Raw genomic sequence first — 22,005 nt, 5'->3', positions numbered from 1 at the left:
GCCAAACCTCCTCATGCCCAAACTAACTCAGCTCTCCGTGCCCACCTCCGTCTGTCAGTGGATCAACAGCTTCCTGACAGACAGGCAGCAGCTAGTGAGGCTGGGAAAATACACATCCAGCACCCGTACAACCAGCACCGGAGCTCCCCAGGGCTGTGTTCTCTCCCCACTGCTCTTCTCCCTGTACACTAATGACTGCACATCTAAGGACCCCTCTGTCAAGCTCCTGAAGTTTGCAGATGACACCACACTCATCGGCCTCATTCAGGACGGTGACGAGTCTGCTTACAGGCAGGAGGTTAAAGAGCTGGCTGTCTGGTGCACTCTCAACAACCTGGAGCTTAACACGCTCAAAACAGTGGAGATGATCGTGGACTTCAGGAGAAACCCCCCTGCACTCCCCCCACTCACCATCATGAACAGCACTGTGACTGCAGTGGAGTCATTCAGGTTCCTGGGCACCACTATCTCTCAGGACCTGAAGTGGGACATTCACATTGACTCCATTGTGAAAAAGGCCCAGCAGAGGTTGTACTTCCTTCGCCAGCTGAGGAAGTTTAACCTGCCACAGGATCTGCTGAAACAGTTCTACTCCACCATCATCGAATCCATCCTCTGCACTTCAGTAACTGTCTGGTTCAGCTCAGCTTCTAAATCTGACCTCAGAAGACTACAGAGGGTAGTCCGGACTGCTGAGCGAATCATCGGTTCAACTCTCCCATCTATTCAAGAACTGTACTTATCCAGAGTGAGCAAAAGGGCTGTTAAAATCACTCTGGACTCCTCACATCCAGCACACTCCCTCTTTGAACTGTTGCCATCTGGTCGACGCTACAGAGCACTGAGCACCAGAACGACCAGACACAGGAACAGTTTCTTCCCTCAGGCAATCCATCTTATGAACAGCTGATACACACTGAACACACTACACTTTATATTTATATACACATACACTTAATTTAACTAACACACATACTTAGTATACACTTACATTTTGCACATAATATACATGTACATACATAACTGCATTTTTGTAATATACCTGCCTACAATTGTAAATTTGTATATTGTCATTCCTTATCTACTTATTTGTATTTTTTGTATTTTTATATTCTTTTATTATGTGTTTTATGTTCTGTCGCTGTCATTCTGTTGTACTGCGGAGCTTCTGTCACGAAAACAAATTCCTCGTATGTGTAAACATACCTGGCAATAAAGCTCATTCTGATTCTGATTCTAAATATTTAATTTGGTCAACCCTCAAGATTTCCTGACCTTCAATTATGATTTTGGTTCAGTTTTACATAGCGAGAACTTACGGCGATTTGTAAAAAACAGAAACCGTTTTGACATTCAACGTTAAATGAGAGTTTTTCAGCCAAATGGAAATATGTCCGATTATGTCCGATGATGTCCGATGTCTGGTTCAAAGGGAGGTCCCTGCAGTGCGCCGAGCATGAGAGACAGGTCCCAATAGGGTATAGACGGGGGTGAGGATGATACAGAACACCATTCAACGAACAGGTTACACTTCAGGGCATAGAGGTGCCTTGTTGAGAGGGCTCTAGCACAAGTGATGGTATCTACCACCACCTGAGGTAGATCACCTAGAACCTCCGCGGCTCGTCCGGGGACCAGGGACCAGACATGGAGTTTCCAGAGGTCCGGACGCGGGTGCCATAGCATGCCCCATCTCTGAGAAATCAGGTCCTCCTCAGAGGAGTTCTTGGAACCAGGTCCAGTTGGGCCAATATGGTGCAACTAGCAAGACCTGCTCCTCGTCCTGCCTGACTTTGAACAGAGTCTGTGTGAGAAGGCTCACTGAGGGAAATGCATACTTGCGTAGGCCCCGGGGCCAGCTGTGCGCCAGTGCATCCGTGCCGAGGGTCCTCTCGGACAGGGAATAAAACAACTGGCAATGGGTCGAGTTCAGAGAGGCAAACAGATCTATCTGAGCGGCTCCGAAGAAGTCCAATACCAGTTGGACCACCTGGGGATGGAGATGCCATTCTCTCGGAAGCGTAAGCTGTCGTGAGAGCTTGTATGCTGCACGATTGAGCACGCCAGGGATGTGAATGGCACAAAGTGACCTCAGATGCTTCCGTCTCCATAGGAGGAGATGGTGGGCGAGCTGCGACATGCGGCGGGAGCGTAGACCACCTTGACGGTTCATGTACGCAACGGTCACAGTGCTGTCTGTTCGGACATGTATGTGTTTGCCGTGTAGCGGCCCTTTGAGGCAGCCCAGGGCAAGGCATACTGTGAGCAACTCGAGGCAATTGATGTGCCAATGCAGTTGAGGCCCCGCCCACAGACCTGAAACAGCAGAGGCATCCGTGAAGACCACAGCATGCCTGGACACTTGTTCCAGGGGAACACCTGCCCATAGAAACGAAGGGTCTGACCACGGCCTGAAGGTATGGAGGCAGTGCAGGGTGACTTGCATCCGATACGTGCCGCTCTGCCACGCTCATCTCCGGACTCGGCCGTGAAGCCAGTGCTGAAGCGGTGTCATATGAAGCAATCCGAGCGGTGTTACCACAGCAGCAAAAAGTTTCAATGGGACCGCTGTTCTGTTCTCGATTGTACTCAAGCAGTTCAACACTGAACGGACGCGCTTCTCTGTGAGTCGCGCTGTCTGGTAGACCGAGTTCATACTGAGATAAGAGATCCTATACGCATGGGAGAGTTTGCTCTTGTCCCAGTTGACCCAAAGGCCCAACAGGCTGAGGTGACAGAGCACCATGTCCCTGTGTTCGTACAACTGCTCTCGAGCCAGGACTGAGCCAGAATACGAACGCCACGTGACTTTCATGAAGACATGGGGCGACAGGGACAGCCCGAAGAAGGCAAACCGCAGGGAACGGTCTGTGTAGTCCATTGAAGGCAAACCGTCCATTGAAGGCAAACCGCAGGGAACGGTCTGTGTCCAGGAAGAATCGAGACATGAAAGTATTCATCCTTCAGGTAGATTGCTGCAAACCAATCCTGGGGACGGATGCAATCAAAAACGAGAGTGGACAAGAACTTACATGCCCGGGAGGGGAGGCGTGGAAATTTCCACGCCAGGAGGTAGCAGTCTTGGGACACAGCTGCATCGCCACAGACCGCACCACAGGAGGAATCTCCACATAACCCTTAGCTGCCCCGCCGTCGAGGGTAGTGAGGGAGGAAGAGACACTAGAATGGTTCCCAGCAGAAAAAGAAGCGGTCCACCTCCTCATGCACTTCCGGAAAGAAAGGCACTGGGGCAGGGTGCTGAGAACCAGCATGGGCCGCCCCGAGATACCAATCGTCCAGCCATGAAGGTTCAGGATTCCACTCGAGCCGGACACTTGCGGCGGCCCGGGAAAGCATAGCTGTGAGCTTTGGGTCTGACTTGGACAATGCTGGCACACCCGAGGGGGGCAGAGCAGCCGAGTCGTCATCCCCAGATGACATTAGCTCACCCTCCAATGCAGCGACCGACATCTGATCATCCGGTGGAGCTCCAAAAGAAACGACTCGGACCACTGGGGGCTGGCCCGGCGCGCTCTCAGGGAGTCTCCGTGGGTAGCATTACAGAGCAGAGAGGGGCCCGAGGAGACTGGGTAGGTGGGTTACCTCTCACTGTGATCCTCAATTCAACAAGGCTATTAACCGAAGTAGGCTTCTTCAGCTGGGCAGAAGAAGGGCTAGAGCGGGGAATAAGCGAAGGGCTCCACCTCTTTCGAGGTAACAGAGTCTCGACCATACCGATGTGATGGTCATGTTCCCGCAAGGAGAACATGAGTCATCAGTGAGCGCCATCTCAGCGTGCCTATAGCCCAAGCACATGATACAGCGATCATGCCCGTCTGCAGGAGTGAAACATTGGCCGCATCCAGAATCACACGATCTTTATGACATCTTGAAAAAGACATAGACAGATCGTGTCAGCTCTTTTAGAAGCCCTCTGAAGTGCTGTAACGCACAGGGAGATAGCCGCGGCTACACACAGGGAAGTAGTGCAACCCTGTATGAGCACTCACTCTGCGTGTCACACCCACCGAATTAACAAAGCTGTCAGAACAGCTGTTTTGGTCAAATTTGTTGACATATAGAAATTGCGACTACCGCGGCACGTGTCGTCACACCAACACCACACAGAGGCTTCCTCGCAGAGACTTGAATCACTATTCTGTATAATCTTGCAGGAGACAGGAACAGCATTCACTGTCTGGCTCTGAAGCGAAAGACAGGTATGCGAATGCACCTGCTGCTTGTTATATACTCGCGCTTCGATACATAGCAGCTGATGCAATTATCGCATGCCAATATGCATTGGCTCATTTTATTTCACTCGAAGTAGATAGGCTCTCGCAAGCGATCCCCATTCGTCAGAATCAATTCTGACTCACGTTGTAGTGATCTGACGAAGGGGAACTAAACCCAGTTTATGGAACACAAACTCCACATAGACCAGAATGAGAAGCTGGGAATGTTCTGAATTACACATCTTGGCTATTGATGGCTTTAGCAGCAAAAATGTTGCTTCTGCCACAATGCCAGTAAAAACAACCTTGTTATTTATGAGGAAATTTACAGGCAACTCCATAGAAAATGAAAAGCATACAACAGAAAGCATTGCATGTGATTATTATACATTATACTAGAATTGGCTGAAATGGTCAATCTATCAGAAATAAATTGTGTTCTGTATTTCTGTAATTTTTACTACATTAATATCTATCCATCAATGCAGTGTGCATAACAATCAACTTATTGTGTTATTGCAGAACAACAGTGGCTAACAATGCTATGTGGGACAAACTAAGAGTAGATCATGGTAGAGAACTTTATTTGACCCTGTATATACAAGAGAAGCTGTCTCAATACAGGCACAACATCAACAGACCACCTTATATGCAGACAACTTCTTCAAAGGTGAATTATGTGATGTTCACATATAAAGATAAGGCAATTAAAGTTTGACTAAAGGATTTATAGTGAAAATTAATTTTACCTATCAAATATTATTTTGTGATTTTTTTAATAAATTTATTTTTTCCATAGGTTGTACACTTATTTTTGCAGTGCATTGTGGGATAGAATGAGTGTATTTGCTAATGTCAACTATGGTTTCAGACAGTACAAATGACTGTCCCCTAAAATAGGGTCTTTGACAGAGTTCCTTTAGTTTGTATTACTCAGCAGTGATCCATAACATTGATAATTAACTGACAACTAATTGTGTGATTACTTGATTCTTTTTATTCAGTCAAAAACGTATAACACTATCAGTGTAGATTGGTTCCCAAAGAAAGGACTACTATGAGTCATACCTAACTATAAGACTTCAATGTAGTTGCAAGTATTCTTCAATACTTGTAAGATGAGTGTTTTTATTATTAAATGATCTCAATCTTTTGGCAATGCATTTATTTTCAAATATTTCTTCCTCGACATACTTAAACAATAGTCAATAGAACCATTAAAGTACTATATAATCATTAAATCATAAAATGACACCCTAGACATTATTTCTTTCTTCTTACATCGCAACATATTTACAATGAAAAACTATTGACATTGACTATTGACATCCCTCACAGACACAATCTGCTCACTAACAGAAATAGTTTTGCACAAACTCCACTGTATCCTAAAGGTTTAACCATATACTGTATAAAAACTAATATAAGGTTCACATTCCTCTGCGACTGATATTAGGAGGACTTTGTATAATTAATGACTGTTTAACTTATTTCTGATGGTTCTAGTTCACAAATGCAGTCATCCTGAGGTTCAACTGTTGCTTGTGTGATAAAAGAATAAATCACTTCATAGTCATCATGAACCTGCATGGACATCACAAATATTGTCAAACAAGATGCAAATGTTAACTCACAAATATATTAGCATGATGTTAGAGCCTAAGAAAACAACTTGTGTCAAACTGTTAAGAGAAGATGGATGGCAATAGTGGGCATAAACAGAAGAACAGGGAAGTGTTTTACTCACCTTGTTATTTTTGTCTCCGATTTTCCAGTTTGTGTCAATCTCAGTATAAGTCGCATCATCTTTCTGCTCCTAAACATTAATGGAAACATAGTGAAGTTATGATTGCATCAGATGGTTCCATTATATTTATTGTTATCTGTGACATTTAAAAAGAAACAGTAAACAGTTCATATACTAACTTTTCATTCAGCTGATGCATTTATCTAACCTGACTAATACAAGTACAGATATAACTGAGACCTTCTGCTCTGGAGCAGTGATTATAGACTAAATAATAGCTAGCTAATGTATCAATGAGTCTGTTATGAAGAGAGATTAGACCCAAAAGCGAAATGCAATAATTGTCTCTTTAATAGTGATAGAAAACAGTCCAAACAGAAATACTTCAAATTGAAAACAGAGGAGCAGCCGTAAGCGCTGAGGTTTCAGGAACATAAAGTAGACAGTCTCTCAATGAATGTAGCGGCAGCAACAAGATAGCGAACGGGATCCAGCAGGCTTTGTCCTCTGATCTCTCTAAGCATGCACGGCGGATGTACTGGGCGCCGGTTTGCAGCAGGCAGGCTGGACAGAGAGTAGAGCAATGTTAGAATAGAACAGATAGCGATAGACCTGAGCCAGGTTGGATGACTACGAGACTTGAATGGTTTGGGACAGGTCTCGGACAAGACAGGAACGGATAGTCAGGAAACTGCCACCTGTAAGCATAGCGAAAGAAATAATCTTGCAAAGAAACAGGGAAAGGAAGGGCCAGAAGTAGCAAACATAATTAGGGGAAAGAGAGAGCAGGTGCGAGGGGGTAAGCGCAACAACAGGTACAATTGGAAACAGCTGAGGGTGAGTGAATGAGTGTGTGTGTGTAATGAGTGTGTGTGTGCAATAACCAGAAGGGGGGTGGGGGTGGGGGGGTAGGAGGATACCAGACTCATGACCCGACTCATAACAGTACCCCCTCCCTCAACGAGCACCTCCCGGTGCTCCCAAGGAAGGGGCCGGGTGGGACCGGAGGAAGTCATCAATGAGCGAGCAGTCCAGAATGTCCTGGGAGGGAATCCAAATTCTCTACTCCGGACCGTACCCCTCCCAGTCCACAAGGAACTGATGTCCATGGCTGCGACGATGAATATCAAGGAGCTTGCGAACGGTGTAAGTAGGGGCTCCCTCGACACGAACCGGGATGGGGGGGGGGGGGTTACGAGAAGGGGCGCGCACGACTGGTTTGACACACGAGACATGAAAAACGGGATGAACACGGTGGAGATAAAGGAGGGAGTCTCAATTTGACAGCAACAGGACTGATGACCTTAGAAATCTGAAAAGGACAGATGAAGCGGGGAGCCAGCTTACGAGAAGTAGCCTGGAGAGGCAAATTGAGGGTGGAAAGCCACACTCTCTGGCCACAAATATACTTAGGGCTCTTGACACGATGCTTGTTAGCAGTTCTTTGAAAACTTGTCTTAGAACGACAGAGAGCCGACCTAACCCTTCTCCCGGTGCGCTTACAGTGCTGAATGAAAGCCTTAACCGAGGGTACATTGGAATCAGCCTCCTGAGAGGAAAACAGAGGAGGCTGATACCCTAAGCAACAGTGAAACGGAGAAAGACCGGTGGCGGACGTAGGCAAAGAATTATGGGCATATTCTTAGCCCAGGGCAGCTGCTCTGCCCAGGAAGAGGGGTTACGAAAAACCAAACTACGCAGGAGTCGACCGACGATCTGGTTGGTGTGCTCAGCCTGTCCTTTAGTCTGGGAGGAAAGGCTGACGGACGCACCGATCTGACGGCAAAATTCCATCCAGAACTGGGACATGAACTGAGGTCCCCTATCAGAAACGATGTCTGAGGGAAGACCGTGAATCTTAAACAAGTGAGTGACCATTATCTGGGCTGTCTCTTTAGCAGAGGGAAGTTTAGCGAGGGGAATAAAATGCGTGGCCTTAGAAAATCGGTCCACGGCAGTCAAAATGATGGTATTACCGGCCAACGAAGGGAGGCCGGTAATAAAGTCAAGGGCGATATGAGACCATGGATGAGACGGAGTGGGTAGAGGACTAAGAAGACCGGCGGGTGGGGAATTACTAGACTAAGTCTGAGAACCTACTGAAGTACCACTGAACGTGCTGTAACGGGTACAAACAGACGATCCCTAGTAACGTTATATGGAGCGACAGAGCGTGAGAGGGCGCGCTTAACTAATCTCTCGATTCCCCAGACAGCCACACTGACGATACGACCAGGCGAGGTGATTTCCTCGGGGATCAAGGGAGCGTCTGTTCAATTCAATTGAAGTTTATTTGTATAGCGCTTTTTACAATACAAATCGTTACAAAGCAACTTTACAGAAAATTATGTTTCTACAATATTTAGTAGTAGCTAGTAGTTTGTGCACGTTTGACAGGATTTTAGAAAAAAATAAAATAAATAATAATAATACAAGACGTAGTCAGCTAGACGATGAACTATCAATATTATTAATTAATAGTTATTATATGATGCAGTCACACATGTAGCAATAATTGTTAGTTCTGTTTGTTGATTCAGGGTCAGCATCATCTCTTCTCAGGTGTTCTGGATCCAGACTGGAGTTTGTGTAAATCCTAGTTACCACGGGATGTAAATCCCGTGGCAAAACATAGAAACAAAATAGAGACATCGTTAGCATAGCTGCTGATCCAACAAAGTAAAATTAGTTTAACCCAAGCTAAAGAATAAAAATGCACATTTGATCAGATGCAACTACACTCACAATTTAAGAGATACATTATTCGTATGCTTGGCGAAAGAGATGTGTTTTTAATCTAGATTTAAACCGAGAGAGTGTGTCTGAACCCCGAACATTATCAGGAAGGCTATTCCAGAGTTTGGGAGCCAAATGTGAGAAAGCTCTACCTCCATTAGTGGACTTTGCTATCCTAGGAACTACCAAAAGTCCAGCGTTTTGTGACCTTAGGGTGCGTGATGGGTTGTAGCATGGTAGAAGGCTAGTTAGGTACGCAGGAGCTAAACCATTTAGGGCCTTATAGGTAAGTAATGATAATTTGTAACTGATACGGAACTTAATAGGTAGCCAGTGCAGAGACTGTAAAATTGGGGTAATATGATCATATTTTCTTGACCTCGTAAGGACTCTAGCTGCTGCATTTTGGACTACCTGTAGCTTGTTTATTCACGAAGCAGGACAACCACCTAGAAGTGCATTACAATAGTCCAGTCTAGAGGTCATGAATGCATGAACTAGCTTTTCTGCATCAGAAACAGATAACATGTTTCGTAGCTTGGCAATGTTTCTAAGATGGAAGAATGCAGTTTTTGTAACATTGGAAATATGATTTTCCAAAGACAAATTGCTGTCTAATATAACACCCAGATTTCTGACTGTAGAGGAAGTAACAGTACATCCGTCTAGTTGCAGATTGTAATCTACAAGATTCTGTGTAGTGTATTTTGGTCCAACAATTAATATCTCTGTCTTATCCGAATTTAATTGGAGAAAATTATTTGTCATCCAATCTTTTACATTTTTAACACACTCTGTTAGCTTAGATAATTGGGAAGTTTCACCTGGTCTCGTTGAGATAACTGTGGAAGCTAATTCCGTATTTTCTAATAATATTACCAAGGGGCAACATGTATATTGAAAATAGAAGGGGACCTAGGACGGATCCTTGTGGCACTCCATATTTTACTGATGATAAATGAGATGACACCCCATTTAAGTAAACAAAATGGTAGCGATCGGACAGGTAGGATCTAAACCATCTTAGAGCCTGCCCTTGAATACCTGTATAGTTTTTTAATCGGTCTATGAGTATGTCATGATCTATGGTGTCGAACGCAGCACTAAGATCAAGTAAGACTAGAAATGAGATGCAGCCTTGATCTGACGCAAGGAGCAGGTAATTTGTAATTTTAACAAGTGCAGTTTCTGTGCTATGGTGGGGCCTAAAACCTGACTGAAATTCTTCATACAGATCATTTTTTATGCAGGTAGGTGCTCAATTGAGCAGACACAACTTTTTCTAAAATTTTAGACATAAATGGAAGATTTGAAATAGGCCTATAATTTGCCAGTACACTAGGATCTAGTTTTGGTTTCTTAATAAGAGGCTTGATAACCGCCAGCTTGAATGGTTTTGGGACGTGACCTAAAGATAACGACGAATTAAAGATATTGAGAAGCGGTTCTTCGGCTACAGGTAACAGCTCTTTTAGTAATTTAGTGGGTACAGGATCTAATAAACATGTTGTTGGTTTAGATACAGTGATAAGTTTATTTAGCTCTTCCTGTCCTATATTTGTAAAGCACTGCAGTTTATCTTTGGGTGCGATGGATGAAACTGAAGTATTCTACGCTGTAGAATCTACATTCGCTATTGTATTTCTAATGTTATCTATTTTATCAGTGAAGAAATTCATAAAGTCATTACTATTTAACGTTGGTGGAATATTTGAATCAGGTGGCGTCTGGTAATTTGTTAACTTAGCCACTGTGCTAAATAAAAACCTTGGATTGTTTTGGTTATTTTCAATGAGTTTGTGGATATGCTCTGCCCTAGCAGTTTTTAGAGCCTGTCTATAGCTGGACATACTGTTTTTCCATGCAATTCTAAAAACTTCCAAGTTAGTTTTTCTCCATTTGCGTTCAAGACTACGAGTTTCTTTCTTGAGAGAGTGAGTATCACTGTTATACCATGGCACGGTACGTTTTTCTCTAACCTTTTTCAATTTGATGGGGGCAACAGCTTCTAATGTATTAGAGAAAATAGTGCCCATGTTGTCAGTAATTTTGTCTAATTCATGTGTATTTTTGGGTACAAATAGCAGTTGAGATAGATCAGGAAGGTTATTTGTGAATCTTTCTTTGGTGGCTGGAACAATAGTTCTGCCCGGACGGTATCGCTGAGACATATAGTTAATATCAGTTATACGCAGCATGCACGATACAAGGAAATGGTCTGTAATATCATCACTTTGGGGTACAATATCTATAGCAGTAAGATCGATTCCATGTGATATAATTAAATCTAGTGTATGATTAAAACGATGAGTGGGCCCGGTGACATTTTGCTTGACTCCAAAGGAGTTTATTAGGTCAGTAAACGCAAGTCCTAATGTATCATTTGCATTTTCAACGTGAATATTAAAATCTCCCATGATTAGCGCCTTATCAACTGTAACTAGAAGGTCTGAGAGGAAATCTGCAAAATTCTTTTAGGAATTCTGTATACGGCCCTGGTGGTCTATACACTGTAGCCAGAGCAAGATATACATTAGATTTCTTTTGCATGTCTGACAGTGTAACATTTAGCAGAAGTATTTCAAAAGAGTTAAACCTGTATCCTGTTTTCTGGGTAACATTGAGAATATCACTATATATTGTTGCAACACCTCCGCCACGACCAGTCTGACGGGGCTCATGCTTATAACAGTAGTTTGGTGGAGTAGACTCATTTAGACCAAAATAATCATTTGGTTTTAGCCAGGTTTCAGTCAAGCAGAGTACATCAAAACTATTATCTGTGATCATTTAATTTACAATAACTGCTTTGGGTGTGATTGATCTAATATTTATGAGCCCTAATTTTAAAAATTGTTTTTGTTGATTTACTTTAGATTTTTCTGGTTTAATTACGCTAAGATTTTTTCTAGATCCTACATTATATTTTGACCTCACTATTCGGGGAACAGACACCGTCTTAATAGTTTTTACAGCGCAAGTACTTTTATCATTTAAGCGGGTGGAACAAAAGTCATCATAATAGTTATTTGAGAATTGTCTTACTAGTCACATGGAGCGAAATGTCCTGGAGATGTTGTCAGAGAGCAGCTCCGCTAAAAGATTCCAGTTATTAACAAATAGCAGTTTCTGTTCTTTACACCATGACAACAACCATTCATTTAAAGCAAAAAGTCTACTGAACCTTTCGTGTCCTTGTCGATACGTGGGCAGTGGTCCTGACACGACGATCGTCGCCGCGGGCGTCGTGCTGCGAACCGTCTCGATCAGGCTGCTGAAGTCCCTCTTCAGCATCTCCGTCTGCCGCAGCGTGGTGTCGTTAACCCCGGCGTGAAGCACGACCGTTCTGGGGCTCTCGTAGGCCTTCAGGATCGCGGGTATCTGCGAAGAAACATCGAGAACACGAGCACCAGGCAAACAAAGAGTGTGCACTTTACCTTCGGCTAACGTAGCACTTACGTGTCGGACGATGGAGTCTCCGATGATCACAGCGTCGCGTCCTGTCTCGCGGAGGGGAGCGAAGCGGTTCCGGATGGAGATGTCGAAGGCAGGAGGGGGAGAAGTCGTCGCCCGGGGCCCGGCTCGCATCCTCCGCTGTGGATGCACCCAGGGTCCGTGGTGTCCCGGCGTCGCAGTGAAGGACATCTGGGAAGATCGCGTCCTGGGTGCACCGGGCCTGTGCATAGAAACACACGGAGTAGACGTGGTGGGACTGTTAGCAGCATGCTGTATACTTACCCCGGACTTGTGAGCGTCAGCCCGGGATGATTCCAGCGCGGCTCTCCGCTCTCTCAGCTGGGCCTGCCTTTCCTCCAGGTCGCGAATCTGCTTCCCCACGGCCTCGATCTCGAGCTGCACAGAGTGGAGACATTCATCCGCCATTAAAGCAAGTAACAGTGAGTACAGCAGTGGTAATGTGTGTGAATAGAGTTTTAGCAATGTAAGCGCAGTTAGCAGCAACCACGCTTGCTGATGCTAATGGGCTAACAGCTAATAGCGGACCCGGGAGATCAAAATAAAACTAGTGATAGCGAGGCGCTCTGATTGTTTTTGTTGTAGAATACAATAGAGGATATATTCACACGTTATTTAAACGGAAACGATGATGTATAAAATTGATTTTTAAGTAAAAAATAGTCAATGAAAAGAATCTAGTGACGGAGCTCAAACGCAGTACAGCCGCCAACAACAAACGAACCCTCTAACCACTGCCGCCACTCACCCAAAGCCAAACGGATAGCCAGCAAACTCGATTCCCAACATCGTAGTTACGTTCCGCGGGCAAGAGACGATGGGGAAAAAAAAGCGCACGGGTGAACCTTGTTTTCTACGGAAGAGCGCTGGGAAAGGGGGCGGAAGTAAATAGGGACTTTAAATGATCGAAAGCCTTTTGGGCAGACTCTGACCATTTAAAGCTCAACTTGACTGTTAAAAGTTCGCGAAACCAAGGAAGCACTGCAGCGCCACATGAGTTGCAGGAATTGGCCAATTGGCGACTGTCTGAACCTTAGTAGTATCCATACTAATGCCCTCTGCCGAAATAACGGAACTGAGAAAGGGGACGGATCGTGCGTGAAAGGTACATTTCTCTGCTTTCACAAAGAGGTGATTCTCTAATAGGCACTGGAGGACTCTGCGTACGTGATGTACGTGAACCTGGAGAGAGGGAGAAAAGATCAAGATATCGTCGAGATATACATAGACGAATATATTGAGCATATCTTTCAGGACGACATTGATTAAAGCTTGAAATACTGCGGGAGCGTTTACGAGCCCGAACGGGAGAATGTGATATTCGAAGTGACCTAACGGAGTATTAAACACGGTCTTCCACTCGACCCCCTTTTTGATGCGAATAAGATGGTAAGCGTTGTGCAGATCTAACTTAGTGAAGACTCTTGCCCCCTGTAACAACTCAAAGGCAGAAGACATAAGCGGCAATGGATAGCGATTCTTAATGGTTATGTCATTAAGTCCCTTGTAGTCGATACAAGGGCGCAAAGAGCCGTCCTTCTTTTTAACAAAGAAAAAACCTGCGCCGGCCGGAGAGGAACGAAGGAACTATAGTACCGGCCCTAAGTGCCTCGCGTTCCGGAGCAGACAAAGAAAAAAGTCTGCCACGGGGTTGAGTGGTACCGGGAAGGAGGTCAATACCGCAATCGTAGGGGGACGATGAGGAGGAAGAGAAGTGGCCCGTGAACGACTGAAGACCGCTCGCAAATCATGATAATCCTCCGTACCCTAGTCAAATCACCCGGCTCCTCCTGAAACACAGAGACAGGAGAAACAGAATGGTTAGCAGACAACAAGCACTCGACATGGCAAGATAAGTTCCATGAAAGGATACTATTATTAGACCAGTTAATATGGGGGTTATTCTTAACTAGCCAGGGGTGTCCTAAGACTTTTGGGGAATAAGGAGAGTGAAAAACTATAAAGAAAAGAATCCTGTGGTTGCCTGACTAAGTGGGAGATAAGGGAGTGGACTGCAGATGAACCATAGGAAGGGGACTACCATCAAGGGCAAAAAGGGGCTTGGTCTTCTCACGTGTCCTCAGGGGAATCCCTTTCTTACGTGTCCAAGCCTCATCAAGAAAATTCCCTTCGGGGCCAGAGTCTATCAGGGCGTTACACGAAACGGATGAATCAGACCAGTGCAGGGTGATAGGGATGCTGGTGCATGATCTAGACAGAGCGATCAGAGAGGTAGCGCTCACCAGTAATCCCTCCTCTACTGGCGAGCGTTGGCTTTTACTGGACATGTAGATACGAAGTGGTTGGCCACTCCGCAATACATGCATAGGCAATTGATAACACGGCGTTCTCTCTCCTTGGTAGATATACGAAGGCCGCAAACCTGCATGGGCTCTGATACTGAGGTGGTACAGGCGGCTGCGAATAAGGTAGAAACAGCTGGTTGAAAGGAGGAGTTGGCGGAGATCAAACCGCTTCTCTACACGGATGGCTAGTTCGATGAGCGAATCACGACCGGAAGGTAGTTCGCGAGCGATGACCTCATCCTTGATGTTGGCATTAAGCCCCTCTAAGAAGCGTGCGACAAGAGCTGGCTCATTCCACCAAGAGGAGGTCGACAGTGTACGGAATTCAATGGAATAATCCACAACTGTCTGTCTTCCCTGGCGAAGAGAGGAAAGGATACGAGAAGCTTCCTCTCCATGTGCTGAACGATCAAACACCCGGATCATCTCCTCCTTGAACGAATTGAAATGGACGGTGAAGTCAGATTCAGCCTCCCAAGCGGCGGTCCCCCATTCACGAGCTCGACCGGTCAAAAGGGAGATGACGTAGGCCACCCGAGCTCGCTCCCTGGAGTAAGAAGTGGGTTGAAGGGAGAAAATCACCTCACACTGTGTGAGAAACGACCGACACTGAGTGGGATCACTGGCATAGCATGGGGGATTGTTAATCCTGGGCTCAGGGGCTTCCGACGACTGGGGAGGAACGGGTGGATCCTCCTTGAGCTGGCGAACCTGAAGAGTCAGATCAGTGAGTTGAGCGGCCAGCGTCCCGACCACGTGGTGGGTAGCGTTCAGCTCCTCATTATGCCTGCCGAGCATGTCCCCTTGCAGTTCAACAGCCACGTGAATAGGACTCTGCAATAATTGTCTCTTTAATATTGAGAGAAAACAGTCCAAACAGAAATACTTCAAATTGAAAACAGAGGAGCAGCCGTGAGTACTGAGGTTTCAGGAACAGACAGTCTTTCAATGAATGTAGCGGCAGCAACCAGATAGCGAACGGGATCCAGCGGGCTTTGTCCTCTGATCTCTCTATTTATGCACGGCGGATGTACTGGGCGCTGGATTGCGGCAGGCGGGCTGGACAGAGAGTAGAGCAACGTTAGAATAGAACAGATAGCGATAGACCTGAGCCAGGTTGGATGACTACGAGACTTGAATGGTTCGGGACAGGCCTCGGACAAGACAGGAACGGATAGTCAGGAAACTGCCACCTGTAAGCATAGCGAAAGAAATAATCTGGCAAAGAAACAGGGAAAGGAAGGGCAAGAAGTAGCAAACATAATTAGGGGAAAGAGAGAGCAGGTGTGAGGGGGTAAGCGCAACAACAGGTACAATTGGAAACAGCTGAGGGTGAGTGAATGAGTGAATGAGTGTGTGCGTGTAATGAGTGTGTGTGTGTGTGTGTGTGTGTGCAATAACCAGAAGGGGGGGGGGGGTACCAGACTCATGACCGACTCATACAAGTGTCAATGGTATTAAGATACTTACCACAGAGTCATTAATCCCTTTTCTGTTATCTGAAAAATAATGGGAATATTTATGATAGCTCACAAACTAAAATAATGCAAACTATGAATTATAAAAGTCTAGATGAATTATAATGCAGATAATACATTTCTTGTTAGTTTGTAGATTTCTGTTCACCCAAACATTTGATCACACCACATATTTAACATCACATCTTAGCAGATTTCCGTGATGAAACTGAAACTGATGTGCCTCTCTAAATATGTGAAGTCTGATATTGTTTAACTCTTGTCTGACGTAATGCCTGTAAACTCTAAATACTCACCAGCTCTTTTTTTGCAAACCACCCAAAGAATAACAGTAGTAACCAGAACAGCCAACGCAGAAGCAGCAACAATCATGATCACTGATGAGACTATATAGAGAGACACATTCAGATTCAGATGAAAACAACAGCAGAACATCTACTGTATATCCCTGTCTTTGAAATCAAAGATATAAAAACAACTGCTATGACAGATACATAAAATCATAAGTAACATAATTGTGTTGGATAGTGTTGGAGACTTGATATCTCATTGCCATGATGAAAGAATTCTGGATTGGTGGATTGGTGGTGATGAACAAGAGACATGACATGAAGTCGTGAAATTGTGATCAGCTGTTCTAACATCTCCACAGAGAATCTGTTGTATATTTAGAGACTGATTCTAGAACAACAGAATGTGAATAAAACCAGTGCTCAAATTGAATCTAGTCTTATGGGGGGTCCCCACAATAACATTTTTTATTTTTATTTTGGTGGGGGTTAGTCTCGCAATACGCAATTTAAATAAACCATATATTTTATCATAATATGCATAACTATATACTATTTATTAAAAACAGGATTACATAAAAGAACAGGCTTCTGTGTTATTAAAGAATAATCAGTCCAATGTTGTATAACAAAAAGAGATAAGCTACTCTTCTTCTTTTAAATGGCTTACTCCAAGTAATACTATATTTAGAGGGTGACAAAGCAGCAGACCAAAAAGAACAACTAAAATATACAGGGGGACTAAATATAAGGCACTTGAAGATCTATAAAAGCATGTGACATCTAAATACACTGAAATTTCTCAAAAACAGTAGAATATATTCAGATGGCTTTCAGACTCACTGAATGGTATTCAGATTCAGCAGTGGCACAGAGATAAGTATTTAATAATGTCTCAGAAAACAGTGATAAAGGAGTAGTCAGTCACTTCAAATGGACCTGTTTAAGTACCTTTTTTATTACTTAAACAGTAGCAAAATGATGGAAAAATGCTATCAGGTTGTAATGATACTATAGAGATGAGATCAGGTATTACTCAAAGAGTGCAAGACAACTGGGCAAACAGGATATAGTCTTTATAATAGTTCCTCTTCAGGAACTCGAGCTGCGTTGAAAGCGCTTTGGGGGAATGCGTCCAGCGTACGCGACTCTGAATATCGTGTGTAATCAGTCCAATGGAAGGGCGTGGTGACGTAAGCGACCAGGAAGCTGTAAAAGCACGTGCCACGCAGCTGGCGTCAGCTTCGCGTCTTTCAGCAAGCGCTCTGTGTGTGAATGTCATTTTGTCCGTCTTGTGAGTCTTATTTACTGTTGTCTGTCCAGTTAAAAAGAGCTCCTAGACATGCCAAAAAGTAAGGCGAAAGTTAAGCACTCTGTTGGCGATTCCAAATCGCGTTATAGGCTGTGTGTTCCTCCCTGCCCGAGATATATAACGGGTGGGGATACACACAACCTGTGCGTGGTTTGCCTGGGTTCGAAGCACGCTGAGTCGGCTCTCGAGGGGGCCGACTGCCCGCACTGCGAGCGAATGTCAGTGCGGCTGCTTCGTTCCCGGAGGGCCCTCTTCGAGGAGGGGGCCTTCGCCAGCGTTCCCCACGGTGCTGGTCCCGCTTCTGCCGAGGCAGAACGGCGGCTGCACTCGTGGGGTTCGCAAGTCGATCTGGTGGAGGGAATGGAGACGGGCCAGTCCCTATCTCCTTCGACTTCTGCCAGATCCGGCACCCAATCCCTAGAGTCGGAAGCACGACGTGGAAACGTCCACTCTCGGCCCGCCTCTACATCCCCTCGTCTGATTACTACGGAAATGTAGTGGGGATAGGAGAGTATGGTTATAGAACGATGCCCCGGGTGGAACAGACGCTCACGAGCTATCTGTCCCCTGGCGCGGCATCGTCTCTAAAGGCCCCGGCATTGCCCTCAAAGCCACTGAGAACAACTTCGGCTTTGGTGGGCAAAGGGTATGCGGCTGCAGGTCAGGCTGGTGCGTGTCTGCACACCATGGCGGTGTTACAGGCGTACCAAGCCGGCCTGCTTAAGGAGCTAGATGAGGGAGAGGAGATCAAGTCCCACGATATTTCTGAGTTAAGAAGGACCGCTGATCTCTCCCTCCGCGCCACCAAGGAGACCGCCCGAGCGATTGGGCGGTCCATGGCAGCTATGGTGGCCGCGGAGAGGCACTTATGGTTGACCCTGTCTGATATGAAAGAGCGGGATAGGGTCTGCCTCATGGACGCCCCGATCCAGCCGACTGGCCTGTTCAGCGACGCAGTCAATTCTGTCGTCGACAGGTTCCAGGAGGCCCGCAAACAGGCGGCGGCGTTCCATAAGTTCCTCCCTCGGGGCATCTGGGAAGGAGATGCCCCAGCCGCACCCTAGCTCCTCACACCGCGAGGCCCAGAAGCAGAGCGTCGCCTCTCGTGCTCCTCCGCGTCGAGAACGAGAGTCTCAGCGACGCTCTCGGCCGAGGTCTTCTAAGCCCAAGTTAGATCTAAGGGCAGTTATTGAAGCTAAGAAGTCCTCGGCCAAGAAACCCTGACGCCAAAGGCCCGGGGTTTCAGAGGGCAGCCTCCGCTGGGGTAGAACGGTACACACCGCAGTCCACGGTGCCCGTCCCGCCTCAGCGCCCTCTGGGGGTCGTTCTGCCAACCCTGCCAGTGCTCCAGGGCGCAGCGGCCCCGAGCGAGCATCGCTCTCAGTATCCTCCGCCCGTGCGCGTAGCAGGGCTGGGACGCTCGCCGCCCCTGCGGGGGTCTCTTACACCAGAGGTCAGTCTCGAGAGACTGATTCCCTTAGTAGATTATTTAGCAGCGTGGAAACTACTGCCAAATGTATCTCGTTGGGTACTGCACATAGTAGAAAAAGGCTATCGCATTCAGTTCGGCTCCGTGCCGCCTATATTCAACGGGGTCGTTCACAAGATAGTGGGCACCAGGCAGGGTCTGGTTATGGAACAGGAAGTGAAAACCCTATTAGAGAAGGAGGCCATCGAGGTGGTCCCTCCTCAGGACAGGGAGTCCGGATTTTACAGCTGGTATTTCATAGTTCCAAAGAAGGATGGGGGGCTGCGTCCGATTATAGACTTGAGGGTCTTAAATCGTTCAGTTATGAGACTGAAGTTCAGAATGCTCACAATCAAGCATGTTGTAGCTCAGATCAGGTCCGAGGACTGGTTTGTCACGATAGATCTCAAAATATTTACGCATATTTTCATATCTCCATCCTTCCACAACACAGGAAGTTTCTGAGGTTCGCTTTCGGGGGCGAAGCCTACCAATATCGAGTACTTCCCTTTGGCCTCGCACTCTCACCCCGCACGTTCACAAAGTGTGTAGATGCGGCTCTGGCCCCCCTGCGCATGCAGGGCATCCGCATTCTCAATTATATCGACGATTGGTTGATCTTAGCTCAGTCAGAGCAGATGGCGGTTCGACATCGAGATGTCATTCTCGCACATATGGGGGAGCTGGGTTTGAGATTGAACGCCAAGAAGAGTGTACTTTCTCCGGTTCAGAGAACCACCTATCTAGGCGTAGTATGGGATTCGACCGCGATGCAGGCACGATTGTCCCCTGCTCGTATCGAGTCGATCCTCATCTCAGTCAAGAGAGTCAGAGAAGGCCAGTCACTCACTGTCAAACTATTTCAGAGATTGTTGGGTCTGATGGCAGCTGCCTCCAACGTGATACCTCTTGGCCTGCTGTACATGAGACCCCTACAGTGGTGGCTCAAGACCAAGGGATTTTCCCCGAGGGGCAATCCGCTTCGCACTATCAAGGTCACGCAGCGCTGCCTCCGTGCCTTAGACATGTGGAAGAAACCTTGGTTCTTGAATCAGGGCCCGGTGCTGGGAGCTCCTTGTCACCGTGTGACACTAGCGACGGATGCGTCCCTCACCGGCTGGGGTGCAGTCATGAGTGGCCACCCTGCCCGTGGTCTGTGGAGCGACCGCCATCTAACATGGCATATCAATTGTCTAGAAATGCTAGCAGTTTATCGTGCACTGAAGCACTTCCTCCCAGACCTGAGAGGTCACCATGTGTTGGTGTGCACCGACAACACATCAGTGGTCTCTTACATCAACCACCAGGGAGGTCTGCGTTCGTGCCCTTTGTACAAGCTGGCGCACCAGATCCTGGTGTGGTCCCAGAGCAAACTCCTCTCATTAAGAGCAGTATATATTCCTGGGAGGTTAAATATGGGAGCAGACATACTGTCGAGGCAGGGGCCGAGGCCCGGGGAATGGAGACTTCACCCACGGGTGGTAGATCAGATATGGAGAGTATTTGGCAGGGCTCAAGTAGACCTTTTTGCGACTCAGGAGACATCACAATGTCCCCTCTGGTTCTCTCTAGTTCATCCAGCTCCTCTGGGACTGGACGCTATGGTACAGACTTGGCCGAGGCTTCGTCTGTACGCCTTTCCCCCTATCGCTCTGCTCCCGGGAGTTCTGGCGAGAGTACGCCGGGACGGGGCCCGTCTGCTATTAGTAGCCCCGTTCTGGCCGGGCCGAGTAAGGTTCTCAGATCTACTCCGTGGGAGATACCGATCAGGACAGACTTACTCTCACAGGCGCAGGGCATGATAGTTCACTCTCGCCCGGAGTTGTGGAAGCTGTGGGTGTGGCCCCTGAGGGGGCACAACTGTTAGCAGCCGGTCTCTCAACTGAGGTTGTTGAGACCCTTCTCCAATCCAGAGCTCCCTCTACGAGGAAACTGTACGCCCTGAGGTGGAAACTCTTCACCTCATGGTGCAGAGACCGTCAGCTAGACCCAGCAAACTGCCCAGTTGGTACAGTTCTGGAGTTTCTACAGGCTAGGCTCTCTGCAGGGTTGACCCACTCTACTCTGAAGGTCTACGTGGCGGCCATTGCGGCCTACCACGCCCTTCTCGACGGTCAGTCTCTGGGAAGACACCCCCTAGTTACACGTTTCCTCCGTGGTGCACTGAGGCTGAGACCTCCAGTACGGTCCCGTATTCCCCCGTGGGACTTGGTTGTGGTGTTAGAGGCAATGTGCAAACCCCCGTTTGAACCTATTCAAGATATCTCAGACAGACATCTCACACTTAAAACCTCTTTTCTGTTGGCTATTACCTCTCTGCGGAGAGTAGGAGATCTTCAGGCCCTCTCTGTGGCCCCTTCTTATCTTGAGTTTGCACCAGGCATGACTAAAGCGTTCATATACCCTCGAGCGGGATATGTTCCTAAGGTTCTCTCTGTTACACCACGACCTGTAGTGCTGCAGGCCTTCTGTCCTCCTCCCTTTCGGGAGTCTGACCAGGCGAAGCTAAATTGTATGTGTCCAGTTCGAGCGCGGGATGCATATGTCCACAGAGCTGCCCTGTGGAGAAAAACTGACCAGTTGCTTGTGTTGCTTCGGTCCCCCCAAGAGGGGTTCTCCTGCTTCTAAGCAGACTATTAGTCATTGGATAGTCGAGGCTATCAACGTTACCTACGAGTCCTCTGGTCGTCCCCCGCTGTCGGGAGCCAAGGCTCACTCTACTCGGGGTATGGCGGCCTCTAAGGCCTTCCTAGCAGGTGTATCCATGCTGGACATCTGCAACGCTGCGGGGTGGTCCACGCCCTCTACATTCGTTAGGTTCTATGACCTAGATATGCCAGTCACTCCAGGTGCTTCTGTCCTCCTGTCCTGTCCTCCTGTCCTGAGCTGTGCTCTTCGGATACACACCAGGCAGGGGTTTGGTAGTCTGGCGGCGTTGGTACTCGTTCCCCAAAGCGCT

General features: G+C 46.9%; 1 protein-coding gene across 2 annotated transcripts in view; it reads right to left on the bottom strand.

The window, feature by feature from the left end:
* Positions 1-5,660: 5,660 nt before the first annotated feature.
* The window catches only part of LOC132127618 (obscurin-like), a 499,117-nt gene continuing 482,772 nt past the window's right edge, over positions 5,661-22,005 (bottom strand). For both annotated transcript variants that reach the window (XM_059539573.1, XM_059539582.1), the window contains 2 exons: positions 5,983-6,051; positions 5,661-5,819 (listed from right to left, as the gene is read on the bottom strand). In XM_059539573.1, the coding sequence (XP_059395556.1) occupies positions 5,718-5,819; positions 5,983-6,051 (171 nt within the window). In that variant the 3' untranslated portion in view covers positions 5,661-5,717. The remainder of the gene's footprint in view (positions 5,820-5,982; positions 6,052-22,005) is intronic.

This window comes from Carassius carassius, chromosome 3 (genome assembly GCF_963082965.1).
Source record: "Carassius carassius chromosome 3, fCarCar2.1, whole genome shotgun sequence".
Taxonomy (NCBI): Eukaryota; Metazoa; Chordata; class Actinopteri; order Cypriniformes; family Cyprinidae; genus Carassius; species Carassius carassius.
The sequence above is the reverse complement of the archived record's forward strand: the minus strand, read 5'-3'. Positions and strand labels throughout refer to the sequence as shown.